At 42.3% G+C, this 17,699-nt stretch overlaps 1 protein-coding gene across 2 annotated transcripts in view; it reads left to right on the top strand.

Moving 5' to 3' along the window:
• tenm1 (teneurin transmembrane protein 1) overlaps positions 1 to 17,699 on the top strand; it is a 203,763-nt gene that overhangs the window by 160,915 nt on the left and 25,149 nt on the right. For both annotated transcript variants that reach the window (XM_061725764.1, XM_061725763.1), the window contains one exon: positions 16,457 to 16,611. In XM_061725764.1, coding sequence (XP_061581748.1) covers positions 16,457 to 16,611 — 155 coding nt within the window. The remainder of the gene's footprint in view (positions 1 to 16,456; positions 16,612 to 17,699) is intronic.

The raw sequence follows: 17,699 nt of genomic DNA, 5'->3' as shown, positions 1-17,699 counted from the left end.
TGCATTCTTTAAATAAAAAACACTGGTGAGTTCAACAGCATGCAAACGCCTTAAAGATCACAGAACACAACTGAAGTGCATGATTGATGATTGCAAATGTAAATCTCTTTTACCACATCAACCAAAGTCAAGAATACTCTGGATAAGGTAGATGTTTTATTGTTAAAATCAACAAGACACCAAGAGAGACCTTCATAAGATACCTTCATAAATATAAATACAGTTTACGAGAAGGTGTAAACTATTTCCAGAATTCAAGAACAGCAAGTTGGAATAGACTGTCAGAAACCATCTAAAAAAGCTCACATCCACCCACGCTACAAAACTGATAAGACATGGCTTCACAGTGCAGATGGAGAATGACCCCACACATACCACAAAAGCACCTCAAGACTTTTTCAAGGCAAAGAAATGGATTATTCTTCTTATTCGTGGCTGCAGTGAAGGCCTGGCAAAGCATCTTTTGGGATAATTTGGTAATGTCCATGAGCTCCAGACTTCAGGGTGGCGATGACTGCAAAGGTTTTTTTTTGAGAGCATTAAAAATTGGAGTTGATTTTACATTTTTGGATGTAATTTGCTTAAATGGCTGTAATCCTTAATCATGAGATTGGAGGAGATCGAGTGACAGAACTTTGAAGAACAAATGTATTTTAGTGTCCTGACTTCGAAAAGAAATCTGCTACAGTACTTTCATTTTAGATTTTTTATTTTTTATTAAGATTTGGGCTCTAGGTTGTGTGAAGCATCATCATTTGGGTAAAATCCCACCTGTTTGCACATGTAACTGCATGTTATAGAACATACTTCTCTACCTGCTGCAAGCTTTTCCTCTATTTTCTGGTCTACCATTGTAAGATCATCTTCATGCATATTTAAGCTGTTCGGGGACTTCTGTTAGTGTCTATTCGACCACCCAGCATGTTGTAAAGTGCAGGTGAAGAGTGCTCAAAGCTTCAGGGCATCCCCTTGATGTCAAAGGTTGCTTTAACCGAGTGTTTATGTGACGTATGTGAGTGGGCGCACACTGCTAGGAATCAAATTAAACTTTCATGAGTTATGATTTTCATCACATTATTAACTGCAAAACAAAATATGGCTTTTGTTGCTTTTCCCACCCTTACTACTCACAGTAAATAATTTCACCCTAACTACATTCGGATATAGAAGAGGAAGAGGTCTGAAAATAAAAAACACAGCAAAGATGAGATAAAAAGACTGGAAGTGATTCCAGCTAAAAAAAAAAAAATTGACATAAAGCCCGAGGACTGCCATTCACAGAATATGCATCCCTTTATACTTTCAAGTGTGCTGTATCTCTGCTTTTATATACTTGTAGAAAATTCTGTCCCAATACACCTTCTGTTCACTCATGGAAAGATGTTTCGTACAGTTCACAGACTCGTCTGTGGCTATTGTACTCAAAGTAACCAGAGCTCATAACGGCTCTGGAGAGTTCTGCCTGGAGCCCCCTAGCACCCTGTCATCAGTCCGTCACACAGCCCACACTCCTCCACCTCCTCCTCCTCCTCTTCCTCCTCCCGCACCCTCTTACCAATGGTAATGAGTGGTAGACTTCACAGAGAAATATCTGTCTCTTTCCTTTTTGAAGTTGTGCTTCTGTGATTCTCCTCCATTCATTGATCTTGTCTTGTGTCCTCTGGTGAGTGGCCCCGCTCCAAATTAGAGCCTTCCTTTACGTCTTCACGTGTTCCATCTCACCCCCCCCCCACCCTCATCTTCCTCGCCCATCTTCCCGATAAATCACCCCTGTGGCTCAGCGTTGACACAGCCTCAGCAAGCCTAGCATTTACACTAAATATTGTTACAGCATGACAAACTGTTGTTGAATAATAATCCATAATTTGGATTTTGCCAGCCATGTTGCAACACCATGAAGAACTCTGCCATTGCCCAAGTTTATATGCTCCCTGTTGTGTAAGCTGCAGGGATTATCTTGTGTCCTTCAAACACTCACTTATGAATACAGGATCTGGGGCATTGTTTAGAGTTGGCTCCACATGCCGTTCTGCACTCAATTAGCTCAGTAAATAAAGGGCCTTGCTCCATTTAGGATGGATCCCATGTCTGACATGAAAGAGTCTCCAGTCTCACAGGACCCACCAGCCTTGGCTCTCATCTATAGAATCCTTCTGCTCGGTATGAAGCGGCCCTTTTTTCCTCTTTTTTTTTTAACATATTTGTTCGGCTGTGGTTGTGCGTCTCTTTCATGTGTTCGGATACAGGAGTTCAGAGTGATTCTGGTGACTGAGAGTTGAATTGTTGGTGGTTGCCATGTGCTGGTCTTATCTGTTATTTGTTGACTAGTCTCAGACAGCAAAGCTGACATCCACAGAGAGAAGAATGTGCATTCACGTGTGCACATGTGGTTGAGCGTGTGCTGGTTGTGTCAGTCTCTCCCTCTGACCCACAGGGGGCAGACTAATGCCCTTATCAGTAGCTGACATACTGCCACCACATTTCTCCCTCCTGCCCCGTCGGCCCCTCTCTCTCTCTCTCTCGCTCTTGCTCTCTCGCTCTCTCTTTCACTCCCTCTGTCCGTCTTTTCTCCTTTGCTTTCTTTCAATCTCATTCTCTGTCTCCCTCTTCCCTGCATGGACCGACACAACACATTTGTCTCTCTTTCTCACTAAGCCCCACAGCTGCAAGGCACGCCACTGGTTCCGAGATAACAGGCCTGCATTGCTGAATGGAGTTGTGGGGTTTAAACTGGTTTAAGTTATTTGCATGTTGAAGCGCAAGGATGCTTAATATACATATATATGTATATATTATATGTATATATATTACTCCACACAGGCCAGACTTTGCAGACTTGCACATCGATACTCAGCAACCACCACCCTCAGACCGTGTAGTGTCTGTCTTGAGTGTGAGTATTGGTTGACATAGAGGCAGCGTGGTGGACTGTAAACCCCCAAACACTAGGTTGTAGTTTCGTTTAGAGAAATCACTAAAAACAGGAGTATTAGTTTGTGTCATCTGTGTAAATCAAATACTCACTGAGTATCAGAAGCCCATGCTAACGTCATTTAGTGGCTGATGACACTCTGCTTACAGAACACTATGGATATGACTGACTTGTAGTTGCTCATATTTCACTTACTGCTTTTATTATGTTTGGAAAAAGTCAAGTTGGGTACCTCTGTGACTGAGTGGCAGCAGGACTTTTTAACTCGCAGCTGTAATCACTTTTCCTAAAGCATGCACTTCCCAAACTGCCCGTGCGCTGCAGCTGTGAGGTCCTCAGAGCTCCTCCGGCTGTCTCCTCTACGCCACCTGCTTAGTTATAAGTTTGGAACAACTGTGTTGTCATTATTCCACCTCTGGCTCCTGCAGCATTTACAACAGGATGGTTGCGTCATCTGACAAAATGGAGAAGGAGGGCAAGGAGGAGGCAAGATGTTCTCAACAGAGGAAAGAATAACTTAAGAAATAAGAGCGAAACAGAGTATAACGGAATAAAGAAAGAAAATGTGACACATGAATAAAGAAAAAGAATGAAAAAGGAAGAGATGACAAGAGAACAGATGCAATATACAAGCGATGGATAAAAAGAGCTGGAAAGAAGTCTGTTTTTTGTGTTTTAAGTCCTGCAGCGTGCAGCAGTCCCACACCTCATCTGCATATTAAACTGGCCCTGTGGCTGCTTCCCCTCTCAGAGGGTCAACTATCATTGTTTCTGTTGGTTTAAACAGAGCACCACTTTGCAAAACAAGGGCATCATATGACTCACTGCGTGTCGTGGCTCCAAGATTCAGTTTGTGAGCATTTTCATATGTGTGCATAGTTTTTAACAGACTGCTCCTGTGTTTTATTTTATATTGACCGAGCTTTTGTCTTTGCCTCTGGATATCCCTGCATTAATGATACACACATGAATTAATCACACAGCAAGGGAACAGCAGCATACTTTATGATAATGTAAAACTGAAAGACGCCATTGGGTCATGCTTTTCCTACCACAGCTTGTTTTCTCACCACAGCATCCATGATAATTAAAAGGACGGTAGTGGTTTGTGCAAAAGTCATGCATCACTGTGCAGCCATAATAAGAAGTGCCAGAAAGTAATTTCTCCCAAAACTAGTGCTGTTAACATACAGTTAAAAAGAAAGTACATTTGTAAGGGTTTATGGGCTAGAAAAAAATTTACAAAGAAAAAAAATCAGCTGGACCCTCACCAAGTCTTAAAAAGGGTTACATTTAACCCCAGATAAACAACAACAAATGATATATAGGCCAGTGTAGACCAGTTCCAGTCTTGTTTAAGTGTTTACTTGCATTGGATTGCATTAGATTAGTTCAATTTCAACAGATTATCTGGGTGTGTCTTTTTCCTGACTATTAGTACAAATTAGGTTGGATGAAAATGTTAACATGCATTTTAAAGTGAAAATCTCAGCATCCTAAATATGTACTGATTGTGACTCAGTTACCACACGCTATCTCTGTTAGCAATTTAGCCTTAATGATATCAGAATCAGAATCAGCTTGATTGTATTTTCACAAACATAAAGAGCTTGATTCCAGATGTTGGTGTCACTCAATCCGATAGAATCTATCCGCGGCTCAGATTTTGTCTCTGTACCAACATCTGAATGACGACTGCTGCAGCTCCGTGCAAGCTCCACTGGAGCTACCACAACAAAGCGTGGCTAGGCTGGCCCTGGCCCAACTAGGTAGCTCACGAAGAAAAGAATGGCCGCTGAAGCAGAACTGGAGCCACGACCCAAACCTTCCCAGGTTGATTTTGAATGGAGTACGGGCGAAGGTGGCTCACGGCTGAAGTTCTGACCGGCTCGGCCCAGAACGACCAGCAGCCACAGGCCAGCTGGTCATCAGCCGTCGTCCCCGGCAGATGGCTAATTCAACTGCCACCTGTCAGGGGTCTTCTCCCCAAACCGTTTGAAACCAGCCCAGAACGGGCCATGAAGGTTTGTTCAATTAGAGCATAACAAGCCACTTATATTTAAATAAGAGCGATTATGTTCTCCTAGCTCTTTGTTCACACATCATAAGGAGGTGAAGTGATGAAAGCTGGCTCTTAACATAATAGACTGCCATCACTCAAAAATACCCCTAATTATCAAAACATTTATGTATTTAAAAAAATGTACCGGATGAGGGTCATAAAAATTCTCCCTATGTTCACCTGTCAAGGAGTTGATCTCCAGCTATGGAGACCAAAAGTATTCAGTGAATTCTTCTTTAATGTCTTGGGACATTAGCAGGTGCCGTAGCCTCAGAAAATAAGCTGGACTTTTCTCACTAATGGTTTGTCCTGTAAGTCTGAACTATCCTTTCTCAAACTCTTTTTTTTATACAGTTAGTTTCAAGACACCAAATATTAGGAGCCCTTTTGTTCCTCCATCTGAGGGGCCGTCATCATTGTTCCCTTCCTCGCGAGCAAGGCCATTTTCTCAGTGTAAAACGGCAACGAAAGGTGGATACTCACAGCAGAAATGTAATCAGTGGGAAAGCAAAGTACCCCGCTCACTGAGGACGTGCCATCTCATCCCGCTCGCCGTGAGCAGGTAGGCATGGTGGGGGCCCTGTCAGGAACGGGTTTTAAGAATGGCATCTCAAACCGAGAGGCAGCCATATCCCTTCTCTTAAGTCTCGGGAGACCAACATCTGAACCATGAATGTAAAATAGCCGAGTCTAATCCAGGGCTGCTACTACTCTTATTAGATGAATGAACTGACTCACTGCTCCAGTGTGTTTTGTTTTCTCTTTTTGGAACAAAATCTTTTGCTCGATGAGATGCCCGCATCATTCGCGAGCAATAATCTCAGGTTTGTGATACAAACTTCTCTTTAACATTTGTCATGTGAAGCTGGAACGGTGAGTTTTTCTTCTACATTCCCAGGAAATAAAGTTTTAGCTGTCTGAGTACAATTAACTTCATATTTCCCTTGTGCACATAGCAAAAGCTAGATATATCTATTGTGCAGCCTCCCAGTATCAGACAGATGATTTGGTTGGTACTGACCAACTAATGAGAGAGAATATATACCAGTATACGTTAATCTATTAAAATCAAACTACTTAATCACATGTGTGTAAGCTTGATTTTATAACTATGCTCTAAGTCATGCCAGATGACAGGTGTGATATAATAACTATGGTTTTGAGTCTCTTAGATATTCTGAGGGAAAAATTGATTTGCTAAAATCATAATTTGTACAGAACCAAAGAAAGTAAACTTGCTGGTCTTATTAGATTCATATTTTAAAATGCCTCTTCTTCAAGTAATGTAAAAGCCAGGTCGGTAATGTTAGAAAGCCTCACAGACTGATAGCTACTTTGTTTGTAGTTTGTGTGTAGAGAAGCTTCAGAGAGATTACTGAAGCTCTCTGTGTGTGCAATGAAGCCCTGAGTCAATAAGACATGCAGGCTCAAGGCCAAAGGATGCTACATTTGTGCAAATCAGTGCCTGCGCACGCTTGCTTTTGATCAACAGTCTGCAGGGCCCTGGACCTACGCTGCCTCCCACCATGAAGGGATAGGCAGTTTTGGGTGTCTTGTTAAAGGTATGTCAGGCTGACAACATCAGTGTGATTTTGGCAAATGTGACACCCGTATTCATCTAACTGGTTGGGATGACCACTGCTGCAGCTGGCCCGTCAACCTCCACTGGGAGCCTGACAGACTGACAGCAGAGGGGAACTTTGTTGCTGTGTAAGAATAAATCGTATTTACAAGAGGTGAATGTTCAACACATAACATACACACAATACAGAAATAAGTATTTGTACTGGTCACAGGAGTGGAGGAGGTCTGATGAGACGCAAGGCTAGTTTATTTTCTATAGCGCGATTCAACATCAAGGTGATTCAAAGTGCTTTACAGAGACATTAAAACATCACATAGGAGAACTAAAAAGCGTGATTTAAGATTTAAACAAAAAGAAAGAAAGAAAAAAGAATAATGGATAAAAACAGTAGTTAAAATATGATCATGTTTTGGACTTGTATAGTGTTTCAGGTGAACTGGGAGTTTGTTCCAGACACGTGGAGCATAAAAGCTGAATGCAGCTTCTCCATGTCTGGTTCTGACTGAGAACTGATTAAAAACCAGATCTTGATGATTGAATGGGTCAGGAGGTCACTGGTGTATTTTGGTCCGAGACCATTCAGAGTTTTATAGACCAGTATCAGAACTTTAAAGTCTGTCCTCTGACAGAAAGACATGCATTGTAAAGACCTCAGAGCTGGACTGATGTGGTCCACTATTTTGGTCTTAGTGAGGACTGGAGCAGCAGAGTTCTGAATCAGCTGCAGTTGTCTAGCTGACTTTTTAGGTAGACCTGTTTTTCCAGGTCTTGCTGAGGCATCAGATATTTTAACCTTGATGTATTAAGGTGATTAAGCCGACTTTGTTATTGCCTCAATGTGTTTCTCCACATTTAGGTCTGAGTCCATCACTACACCCAGATTTCTGGCCTGGTTGGTAGTTTTTAGGTGTATTGATGGAAGCTCTGTGGTGAACTGTGATCATTTATCTTTGTCTCCAAAGGCAATTACTGCAGTTTTGTTTTTGTTTAGCTGGAGAAAGTTGTGGCACATCCAGCCATTAATCTCTTCAATGCATTTACAGGGCCTCTGTCTCCTGGGCACATTGTAATATATATCTGCATGTCATCTGCATAGCTATGGTAGTTTATTTTGTTGTTTTTTATAATCGCTGCCAGTCGAGGCATGTAGATGTTAAACAGAAGAGGTCCCAGGATGGAACCTTGGGAACTCCACATCTGTGTTCAGATGTAAAGTTATCTATGGACACAAAGTACTTCCTGTTCTCTTAAGTATGCTTTGAACCAGTTCAGTACAGCTCTGTAAAAACACGCTCCAGTTTTACAGTCGTAAAGAGTAAAATATTGTGGTAAACTATATCAACTGCAGCACTGAGGTCCACTAAAACTAAGACCGACATTTTTCCACTGTCTGTATTCAGACAAATGTCATTAAACACTTTGGTTAAATGACACTTTGGTCACTTTGGCAGTCTTATGGCGCTTTTCCACTAGCACCTACTCAGCCCGACTCGTCTCGCTTCTACGCGCTTTGTCCCCGTTTGTTTTTCCACAGCCAGGTGAGAAGTGGGGGGGTTATGGTGAAGCTGCTGTGACGTACTCGATTGCGCAACTCCTTTGTTCGCGTCGGCGCTGATGAGAAATCAGATGGAGCCGCGAGCGGCTGAGAAGAAAACAGAGCGCCTGTGGATCTGATCTGATCGTTCCTTATCGCCCGTCTACATCCCTTTTTTAATTCTCTCGTCAGCCACCAGGTTTATGAACATCTGCAACTCAGAGTTGGATCACCAAACAGACGTTTGCGCTGTATAATAAAATCGCCGCGAGCTGCAAGTCGCTCTCGCGCTGACTCCCGCTTCCTGATTCAAACGTCTGACGCCCCCGCCCCCCGACCAATCAGTGGCGCGGAGGGTGGTGACGTCAGATATAGTGCCGGCTCAGCCCGGTTAGAACCTCGACAGAATGGTTACAGAAAAAGTATCTGCTTGGCACGGCTCTACCCGCCTCAGCCCCTAGTGGAAAAGCGCAAGACGGGGGCTTGGCGGGTAGAACCGAGCTGAGCAGGTACTAGTGGAAAAGGGCCATTAGTGCTGTGGTGCTGTCTAAAACCTGACTGGAAGGGATCATAGCATTTGTTTTGTGTTAAAAAGTAATTAAGCGATATAGATATATACAATTCAGAGATTACTACAACAAGGAAGTGAAGATGGAGCCTTCACAGGAGATGAACTCAGTGATAAGTGTAATGCTGAGTGCATATAAACCTAACATCAAATGTACCAAAGTGATCTCCAGGTTTTATGAGAGTCTTATGGAATGCAAAGGCAATTCAACATTATATGTGAAATCAATGGGAAGAAGAATTGAATGTGGAAATTTCATCAGAAGAATTGAATGTGGAAATTTCATCAGAAGAATGGTATGAGATGTGTATATTCCAACATACTTCCACAAGCTCACACCAATGGAGAGTGTTTAATTGGAAAAATTGAATTCGGTATTTTATAACGCCTAAGATCCAAAGTAAAAAAACATTAACATCTTATCCTTGCTGGAGGCAATGTGGTACTTTAAATGCACATCATGCACATATTTTTTGGAATTGTTAAAAATTTAAATTTTTCTGGAAAGAAGTACATTCAGTTTTGACAAAAGTACTTGGATATGAGATTCCATTAACATGTACTGTTGTATACTTGTGTCATTTTGCAACAGTAGTGCAGGCAGAGGATCACTGGTTGGTTAAGACACTCCTTACAGCTACTAGGAAAACCATCACTAGAGCTTGGTATAAACCTGAATCGCCTACTTTTAAACAGTGGCTGGATATTATTAAAGAAATATGGACGATGGAAAGACTGACCCATATCCTGAGTTTGAGGGAAGGGCTATTTGAGAAGAGATGGCAAAGTGGACATTTTATCTACAGAAAGCATAAGGATGCGGGCCTCTTTTTTTTTCTTCCTCTTTTCTTTTTTTTGATAGATTATTAATGTGCTAACCCACAAGTTTATGTTTGTTTTTCTACTTTTTATTTTTATTTGTTTGTTTGTTGCACGGTGAATATACAGATCATTTTTGTGATCTGGTAAAAATGTGCAGTTGTAAAAAAAAAAAACTGAAAATCTAATAAACACAAAGTGACAAAAAAAAAAAGTAATTAAGCGGATAAAAAACAGCTTTTTCAGTGATCTTACTTAAAAATCAGAGATTTGAGATCCTGTAGTTGTTCATTTGTGTCTTGTCAAGATTGTGCTTTTTCAGCAGAGGTTTAATTACAGCTGTTTTCAGTGTCTCTGGAAACACACCTGACGTTAAAGACAGGAGAGAAGGCGAGGCAAATTTGTACCCATGCAGGTTCTACCTTGACTCTTAGAATTGCTGAGAATACTTGAGGGTCGTGTGGGCACCAGGCACGGTTCAGAGCAGCAGCTGCACCTCCCTGTGAGAGAGGGAGCTCGGCTGCTGTTGTAGGGATGAGAAAACAGAGCAAGTAATTGTTTACGTCTGGCCACCATTATCACCCGCTGCTCCTCAAGACTCTGTTTGTCACTTCTCCATCTAAAGTAGCATTTCTTTGCAGTTCTTTGGAAGACATTGAGGCAATATCTGAAATGATAGAAGTCAGATACTTTTGTAGATGGGAACTTTTTTTTGGAGTAAAAGCTGCACAGATTTGCTATCCTATAGTGCTCCATTCCATTCGTTTCCTCCCTTCTGATCCCAATTCCTCCTTTTACCTTTTTTTGTAGCGCCTCACTGGTTTGTTGTTGCGATGTTTGGTAAAAGAGCTTCTATTGATAGACCTCATTGCATTTGTTTGATGTTCTAAACAGTGCGACATAATCTACAGAAGCTCTGCGGTGATCCGAACTCCTCAGCCTTTCATGGAGTTTCTAGTCCAAAGCTTTTCAATTGCTTTTATAATTGAGTTGTCTGCCGCCTCTGTTATTGCTTTGGATCTCTCTTTGCTATCAAATAAGGCAATTACTGCCAAATCGCATATTTTTGGAAAAGAAAAAAAAAGTTTATTCACTCAGAAATTATCATGCAACCATTACAAAGTCGCCTTACACTGTTCTGGCAATGTCTCTCCTCGTCTTACACATGGAGACGGTAGCCGTGGCAGCTCGGAAGAAAGACGGCTATCAATTATGAATTCATGTGAGTTAATATGTTAACAAACTCATGGCGGTTCATAATGAGATGAGCCACAGCGTCTGATTCGGACTTAATAACAAAGTGTCTTTTCTGTGGGGCTTTAATGAATAATTAATTGAAAATTCCATCAATTATTTCGACTTACCAAATATATACCACAAATACATGCTTTCTCTATTTTGTGTTTTTGATTGATAAGTGTTAGATTGTGAAAAATAAGAGCAATTTGAATCAGCGCTTCTGTTATAATAGCAGTTTGTCATCAATCACAGAGCAACGTTTGATACAGATTGTGCAGGATCACAGCGTGTGATCGATAGCCACTCACACAAAGTACATACAACTCAACAGTACTTCATTTTTTAGCATTTTTAGATGTGGAATCAGTTCTGTCAAATGAACACACAAGGTGCACTGTGCAGTTTCATAGTGCCGAGATTTGAATGAGCGGGTTTATTTTCCCCTCTTTGGTGCACTTGGTCGACCTCGCTGTCTTCAGAGAAATTGTGTGCGTGTGTTTTTGTGTATATATATATATATATATCTACACATGTGTGTGGGAGTGACAATTTCTCATCTGCAAACTCTCTGATTTATCCTCTTTATATGCATATGTGCACAATGTGATTAACTGCCATGGCTTATCTTTTTGCCAAGCTACTTCACTGCATGCCTGCGCTCACGGAGAGCGACAGACGTGTGGGTTTGCACACGCTGATGTGCACCCACATTCACATGGATTCACACATTCACATGCAAACGCATTGTTCTCGAGGAGAAGTGATGAAAGTGAACGGTAAACCACACGAGCAGCCAACGACTCTGAACCAGTCTGTTAGTCAGCTTCACTTACAATTGGACGGTAGCAGTTAGTGAACCCTTCAGGCCTCGGCCTCCTAATGTGGTTGACTTTATTTATGAACACAGTGTCTCATTGGGGCAAGTTGTGCAGGTGAAACTGTTCATCCGTCTACATTCACTTATCGGCCACATATAGTTACTTAGTAAAGAAATGCCATCGGCAATAATCATCAAAACCTGGTATCATTTAGATGCTGTAATGATATGTCAGTCCCTGTCATTAGCGCCCACTGGGCCCGGGGATACGGGGAAGCAGACTGAATGACTTGTATGCAAAAGCACCTGTGCGTGCGTGCGAGTGAGCGTGGGTATATCTCTCTCCTGTGTGCACATGCTGCTGTGGTTGTGTGGGTGTATGCAAGTTTTCAGGGAGGAATGAAACTTCCATAATGAACGCATTTTGCTCTCTTCCATAAATAAACTTTTCTGCTGTCAATATTTGAAAGTTGTGTCGAAGTGAAAGTTGAACTGTACCAAAAGGGTGACTTCCTGCCCAGCCAGAGGGCTCAGATTTTAGCCGTCAGTACTCGCAGCACATCACATCAGGATGTTATACCAAAGGGCTTGTCTTCAGTTGCTGCTGAATGAGATGCTAATACGCCGCTGATGTTATAATTAGTTTCTCACTTGATCTTATTTCTAACCTTACACCTTTCCTTACCTTTTCCCTTGCTCTCTGCTCAGAAAATCCCTTGTGGCTCCTTCTCTTCAAATAGCTGTAATCAACACAACAAGATTTTCTCCAAGACCTCTCCGAAAGGCGTTAATCAGAATAGATTGGATTGCAGTACCATAGGGGGTTGTTATAAGTGATATTCTTTTGACAGAGACACAGAACAAAGGGATCCTTTGACTGAGAGACCAGCCTGTAACAGTTAATTTAAGCAATCCCTCATCATGCCTCTGTCTTTTGACCACCTTTCTTCTGTTTCCCACTTCCTTTGGCACATCTTTTATTCCTTTTTGGCTGTATTTCCTCCTTAAATCTGAGCCGAATGTGCAAAGTGTCACTGTATCATCATTTCTCCGACTTCAATCCCCCTTCTCCATGTTTTTCCCAAGGTCAGTGCACCTCAGTCTAATTCATTTTTGATGATTAAATCCGGTTCTAACTTAAGCCAAATGTCTGCTTTCTTCTCGAGCTGAGATTTATCTCAATTACTCCTCTACTGGTGCCTCGCTAAACATGAACATCTGAGTGCCATGCTCACCCAGGGAGAAACGGTAAATCTTTTGATGTCTGGTGAGTATCCTTTGGATATAGGGAGGAGCTGTAAATTCCCTTAATGCAACATCCTGCCTTATCCACAACAACAGGAAATCCAGCCGCTGTCAAGGAGAAAGTTGACTAATCTACTACCTTTTCAATAAAGCATAATGAAATACTCTTAAGCAGCATATAAACGGGCGTAAATCCTTTTGCAAAGCAAAAACAGCTCTCTCCTTCTTGTTGTGTTTGTGTGAAGATGAATAAGTCCTGTATTTGTTGTTAATAATAGTCAATGATAGATTGGCTTCTTGGAGACGCCTTGCACAAGTCTCGGTGTGCATATGACGGATGTCATGATGGGAAAAAAAACTAAAAGGGAGGAAGGTGAAAGGATAAAGATAATTTAGGACTGAAGCCCATTGGAACCAAAGAGTAATATCCAGGGAGAGGGGGAGAGAAGAGAAATCAGTATTGAGAGAGAGTCGTGTCTGCTTCGTCATGCCCTTGTGCAGGATTGATGAGCTAAGATCAGGGACAGGTTCAAGGTAGAAGTGCTCGGAGGAGGAATAGATGGGGAAATGAAAGAAAAGTAGTAACATAAGGGTAGAGCAGGCTGAACGTGCCCAAAATGTAGGCCTAAGTAGGCTCAGCCTGCACTGCATGTTAAGATGCACCTTCTGCATAACAGCAGGTGACATGAGGGGGAAGTTTCAAGGCCAAAGGGTTTGGAAGGCGACGGAGGAAGGAAAAAAAGGAGGTGACCAGATTAAAACTGAGCCCAGACGTTACTGAAGTGTTAAAGGTCAGTAATTTGATTAGAACTTGCAAGAAGCAGGGCACAAAAGCAGCGGCAAACAGAAGGCAAAGGACACGAAGAAAAAACAAGGAGAGGGGACGAGGGCACAAAAGAGAGCAGAGGAAGATCAAGTTAGGAGTGATAGAGCGCTGGGGGAAGCTAGAAGAACAGAGGAAAGGTGTTGTGTGGGGGGGCAGGTGAGGCAGTCCAAGTGGTGTAATCTGTCTGTGTCAGAGGGATGATGAAGGGAGAGCTCTGCAGTTCACCCCCTGGCCTCTGGAGGAAACACGCTGACCCTGGCCCTCCCCCTTGCCCACCTCCCGTCTGCAGTGCCTCTTCACCTGCACAATTTATGACTCGCAGGGTCGGCCCAGGGTTGTTCAGTCTGAGGACACTGGCTGTGGAGTTGGCACATTTTGTTTGCATGGGTTTGTGTGCTTTTCTGTGTGTGTGTGTGCAAATGTTGAACAAATTGTCGTGTAAAGAAAGCAGCTGTGACAAGGAGGAGGAGAGATTAGTGCTTCCTTCGGGGGGGAGGGACAGAGGGGATTTCTGTTTATAATTCAGACCGTCCCACATAGTCTGAACTGAAATCGAAGAAAAAAAACGGAGGGAAATATAAAAGAAGACGGAATGAACGAGGATGTGTTGGTGGTGCTCTGTGTAATGAATGTGTCACTCCATCGTCTATTTGTTGTTTTTTTATATCACGGTACATCTCTTAATGATTAACTCAATAAAATACTTGAAGTATGGCTATAGTAACTTTGATTTCAGCCATGAGTTTGTGGCTGATGTTTCGAAACCCTGAGCTCTTGCAGACATTTGTGACATGAAAGAAAGTCAGGCTGTAGTAAGGCAAAGAAATAAAACAGTACCCATAATTAAACAAAAGAAGAAACTGTTAAAGACTAAATTGGGGATGCAATATTTCATGTGTCAGGATTTAAAGGTTAAATGTGTGAATCATATCAAAGCACACCCTCTACAGCTATACTGATTGAAACTGTTTTTGGTTATGTAGATCCACCTTTGACTGTAGGAACAGGACATAGTCGTGTTCTGCACAATGTTAAGAGTCTGAAAGTGTCTCCCTGTCCTGACATTTCTCTCAGCGTTGCATGCTCAGATTTAGGGGTTAACTTGCAGAACCACCAAATCCCTGGAAAAACAGCTGCTGTCTTGAATTATATCATTATCACCTGTGCACCTGCAGGTTTCCAAAGTGTTTTTACATTTTTTTTTTTTTTTTTTGTGTTGCAATTAACAACCCATCAAATTCAGCAATTAGATGTTGAACATATTAGAGTTTGCAGCTGCTAAAAAGTTTGACATCGTCTTACAAATCACTGGAGGAAACAAATGGAAACTTAGCATTTGTGACTACACTGCACACACGTATTCTTACAAATGAGTACCTACCCAATTTAAAGCTACTGTTGTACTGCTACTGGAAATGATGACAGTCTTTCCTGTGCCTAGAGGAGGGTGTGAATCCTACAGTTCACAGCCTTTCCATAGCTTTTTCATGATCGTTAATTCAAAGAATAATAATCAGATATTCATTCTCATGTGTATAATCCTTTCCTTTTCCACTTTTTTTTTTATAAAGTTGTGTCATCTCCCGTGTAAACCCAGACCTCCGTCCTCTATCTGCCTTACAACAGGGCACCATTGTCCTGCAACTTAAAGACTCTTGCAGACTTATTATGCAGTGTATCGTGTGACCGAAGTGTCGCTGTGAACAGATGTTTGCCCCTCAAACTTTTTTTTTTAGCAATTTTAGATGCTAAAATTGCCAAATGTTCAAATTGTTGCAGCAAAATGTTTCTAAACAGATGAATAATTGTATTCATAGCCGTTTTCACCTGCCATGTTCTTTCCCTGTGTCATGTGATTATTTAAGGTTCATTCTGCACTCTAATATACACCAATTAGATTTGTGATTGATTGGATTGATTTTGGCTGTTGTCTCTATAAAGTCCTTTGAGGCATGCTAAAGACAAACAGATCTACACATAAATCTGGCACAATCTAATGATGAGCCATAAACAAAATGTGTTTGTTAATGAAATGAATGAAGTGGAGGTGGAAGGTGGAAATGCTAAAGTATGGCTTATTGTCAGAGATGCTAAGTGAGAGCAATCAAGGGGAATTGGCAGGGTGCAGAGCGGGAGGTGATGGCTGAATCGAGGAGCGGATGAGTCAAAGAGCTTTTCTGTGCATAGAAATAAGAGAGGAATGAAGGTCGTCCCTCATCCATAACAGATGATTCATAGTGCCCTGACCTTTAATACTGGGACTTACCTCTCTACGTCTGTCTCTGCTCGCCGGCTACTGCAGAGCTCCTCTGCAAGGAGAGTTCAAGTATATGCTTTACATAGAAAAACACACTTGCAGAGCCTGTGTCCATATGTGCTGTGTAAATACAGGTAAAGATATGTACACTGGCAGGACTCACACGTGCGTGTTTGAAGAGTGGACGCCCATATATAACGCACGTTTGCACGGACGTCAAATGTCAAAAGTTCACTGCAGCACCCCGCTCACATCTAATGTGACAAATAATTTCTTTCTCCAGTTGCATTGTTCTAATCCCTTTAGTGGTCTCTGGAATGGAAATATAATTACATTTCTGTGGTGCAGTGCCTTTGATAAGACAGCCGCTTGCTGAGCTGAATGTCTAACTGAGTTGGATGCCTCGCCAAAGCCCTCTTCCCTTGCTGGTTTATTTCTCTCCCTCCTTCACCCCCCTCTTCTCCCCCGTTCTTTCCCTTGCGTTTCCTCTTTTTTTTCTTCCCTCTTTTCCCCATTCACTGTCTTTGCCCTCTTCTCCAGACGCTCATTTTGCCTCCCTCTCACCCGTGCAGGTATTGCAGTGGATAAGAGGGGTATTGTCTACTTTGTTGATGGCACCACCATTCAGAAGATTAATGAGAGGGGTGTGCTCTCCACGGTGATTGGCTCAAATGGACTGATGTCAACGCAGCCTCTTAGCTGTGATGCACGCATGGATATCAGCCAGGTAAGCTAATAATACTGCAGGGCTTAAGCGACTTGTAGAGAGCAGGAACCCCGAAACATCCTTTGAATGTTCTGCAGAAATATAAGTTATTCTGCAATATGTCTAACTAGGGCTATGAAATGAAAGTGGGAAAGTGGTTTGTTGTGAATATTTTTTCAGTTTGCAATGTGACTCCTTAAAGATACATGTATTTATGCCTGTGAAAAAGAATACGGCTGAAGCCAAAAGACAGCCAATGCACAAGTTGCATCGGCCAGCCTTCAGAACACACTGCTAACTAATATCAGGCCTATTAGAGCAGGGGATGAATAATAGATGAGCTCCTGGCTCTATAGAGGGATATCTGCCCACACATGGGCTTGTGAGTGCCCGTGTATGTGTGTGTGAATATGCGTGTAGGAGCCAGGTCGATTCCCTGAAGTGCTATTTTATGTCTCGGTACCCCTGCTAAGCTACGGTTCCTCTGTTCGGTGGTCACTGGTCTGACAGCGATAGTCACATTTGTCCTCCATCTGTGTTTGCTCTTCTATACCGCTGTGACTTGGGTATGCCGGTGGTATTGATGGAAACCTCTGCAGCTCCGACTTGACAAACATTACTGCCGAAATGGTGAACAATCATAGCGCGTACGGTTTTTACTGTGAACTTTACACATCCCTTTATATTATAGACTCGTCCGTTACTGCGGCTGCACAGGGTTTTAGTGTGTTATGAAGTAAATCACGCTGTGTACCTGTACCACCCACAAGCAGTGGCCCAGTTTAAGGGTGGGGGACATTCACCCGCCTCTGAGAGCTCACTGGGCTTTTGGGTTGGTGCTTTTTGTCTCCTTGACCGGGCCGGTCGCGTCGGATGCCCTTGTGACGTTGTACATGTGAGACATGCAAGAGATCACCATTCTCATTGCGGATTTCCTTTTTCCCCCCATTGATTGGTGGTTTGTCAATAAATATATTACTTTTCTAAATGCTATAATCTCTCCAGTGAGACCCAGGACTCAGATAAGCGGCAGAAAAGAAACACGTTCAGTCCCTGTTTAATGTCGGAGCTGTACAAGTCAGAACGCAACGGGGAGAACGAGCCTCCTG

This window comes from Cololabis saira, chromosome 7 (genome assembly GCF_033807715.1).
Source record: "Cololabis saira isolate AMF1-May2022 chromosome 7, fColSai1.1, whole genome shotgun sequence".
NCBI classification, from domain to species: domain Eukaryota; kingdom Metazoa; phylum Chordata; class Actinopteri; order Beloniformes; family Belonidae; genus Cololabis; species Cololabis saira.
Note: the sequence above shows the minus strand (reverse complement) of the source record. Positions and strands in the feature narration are given on the sequence as shown.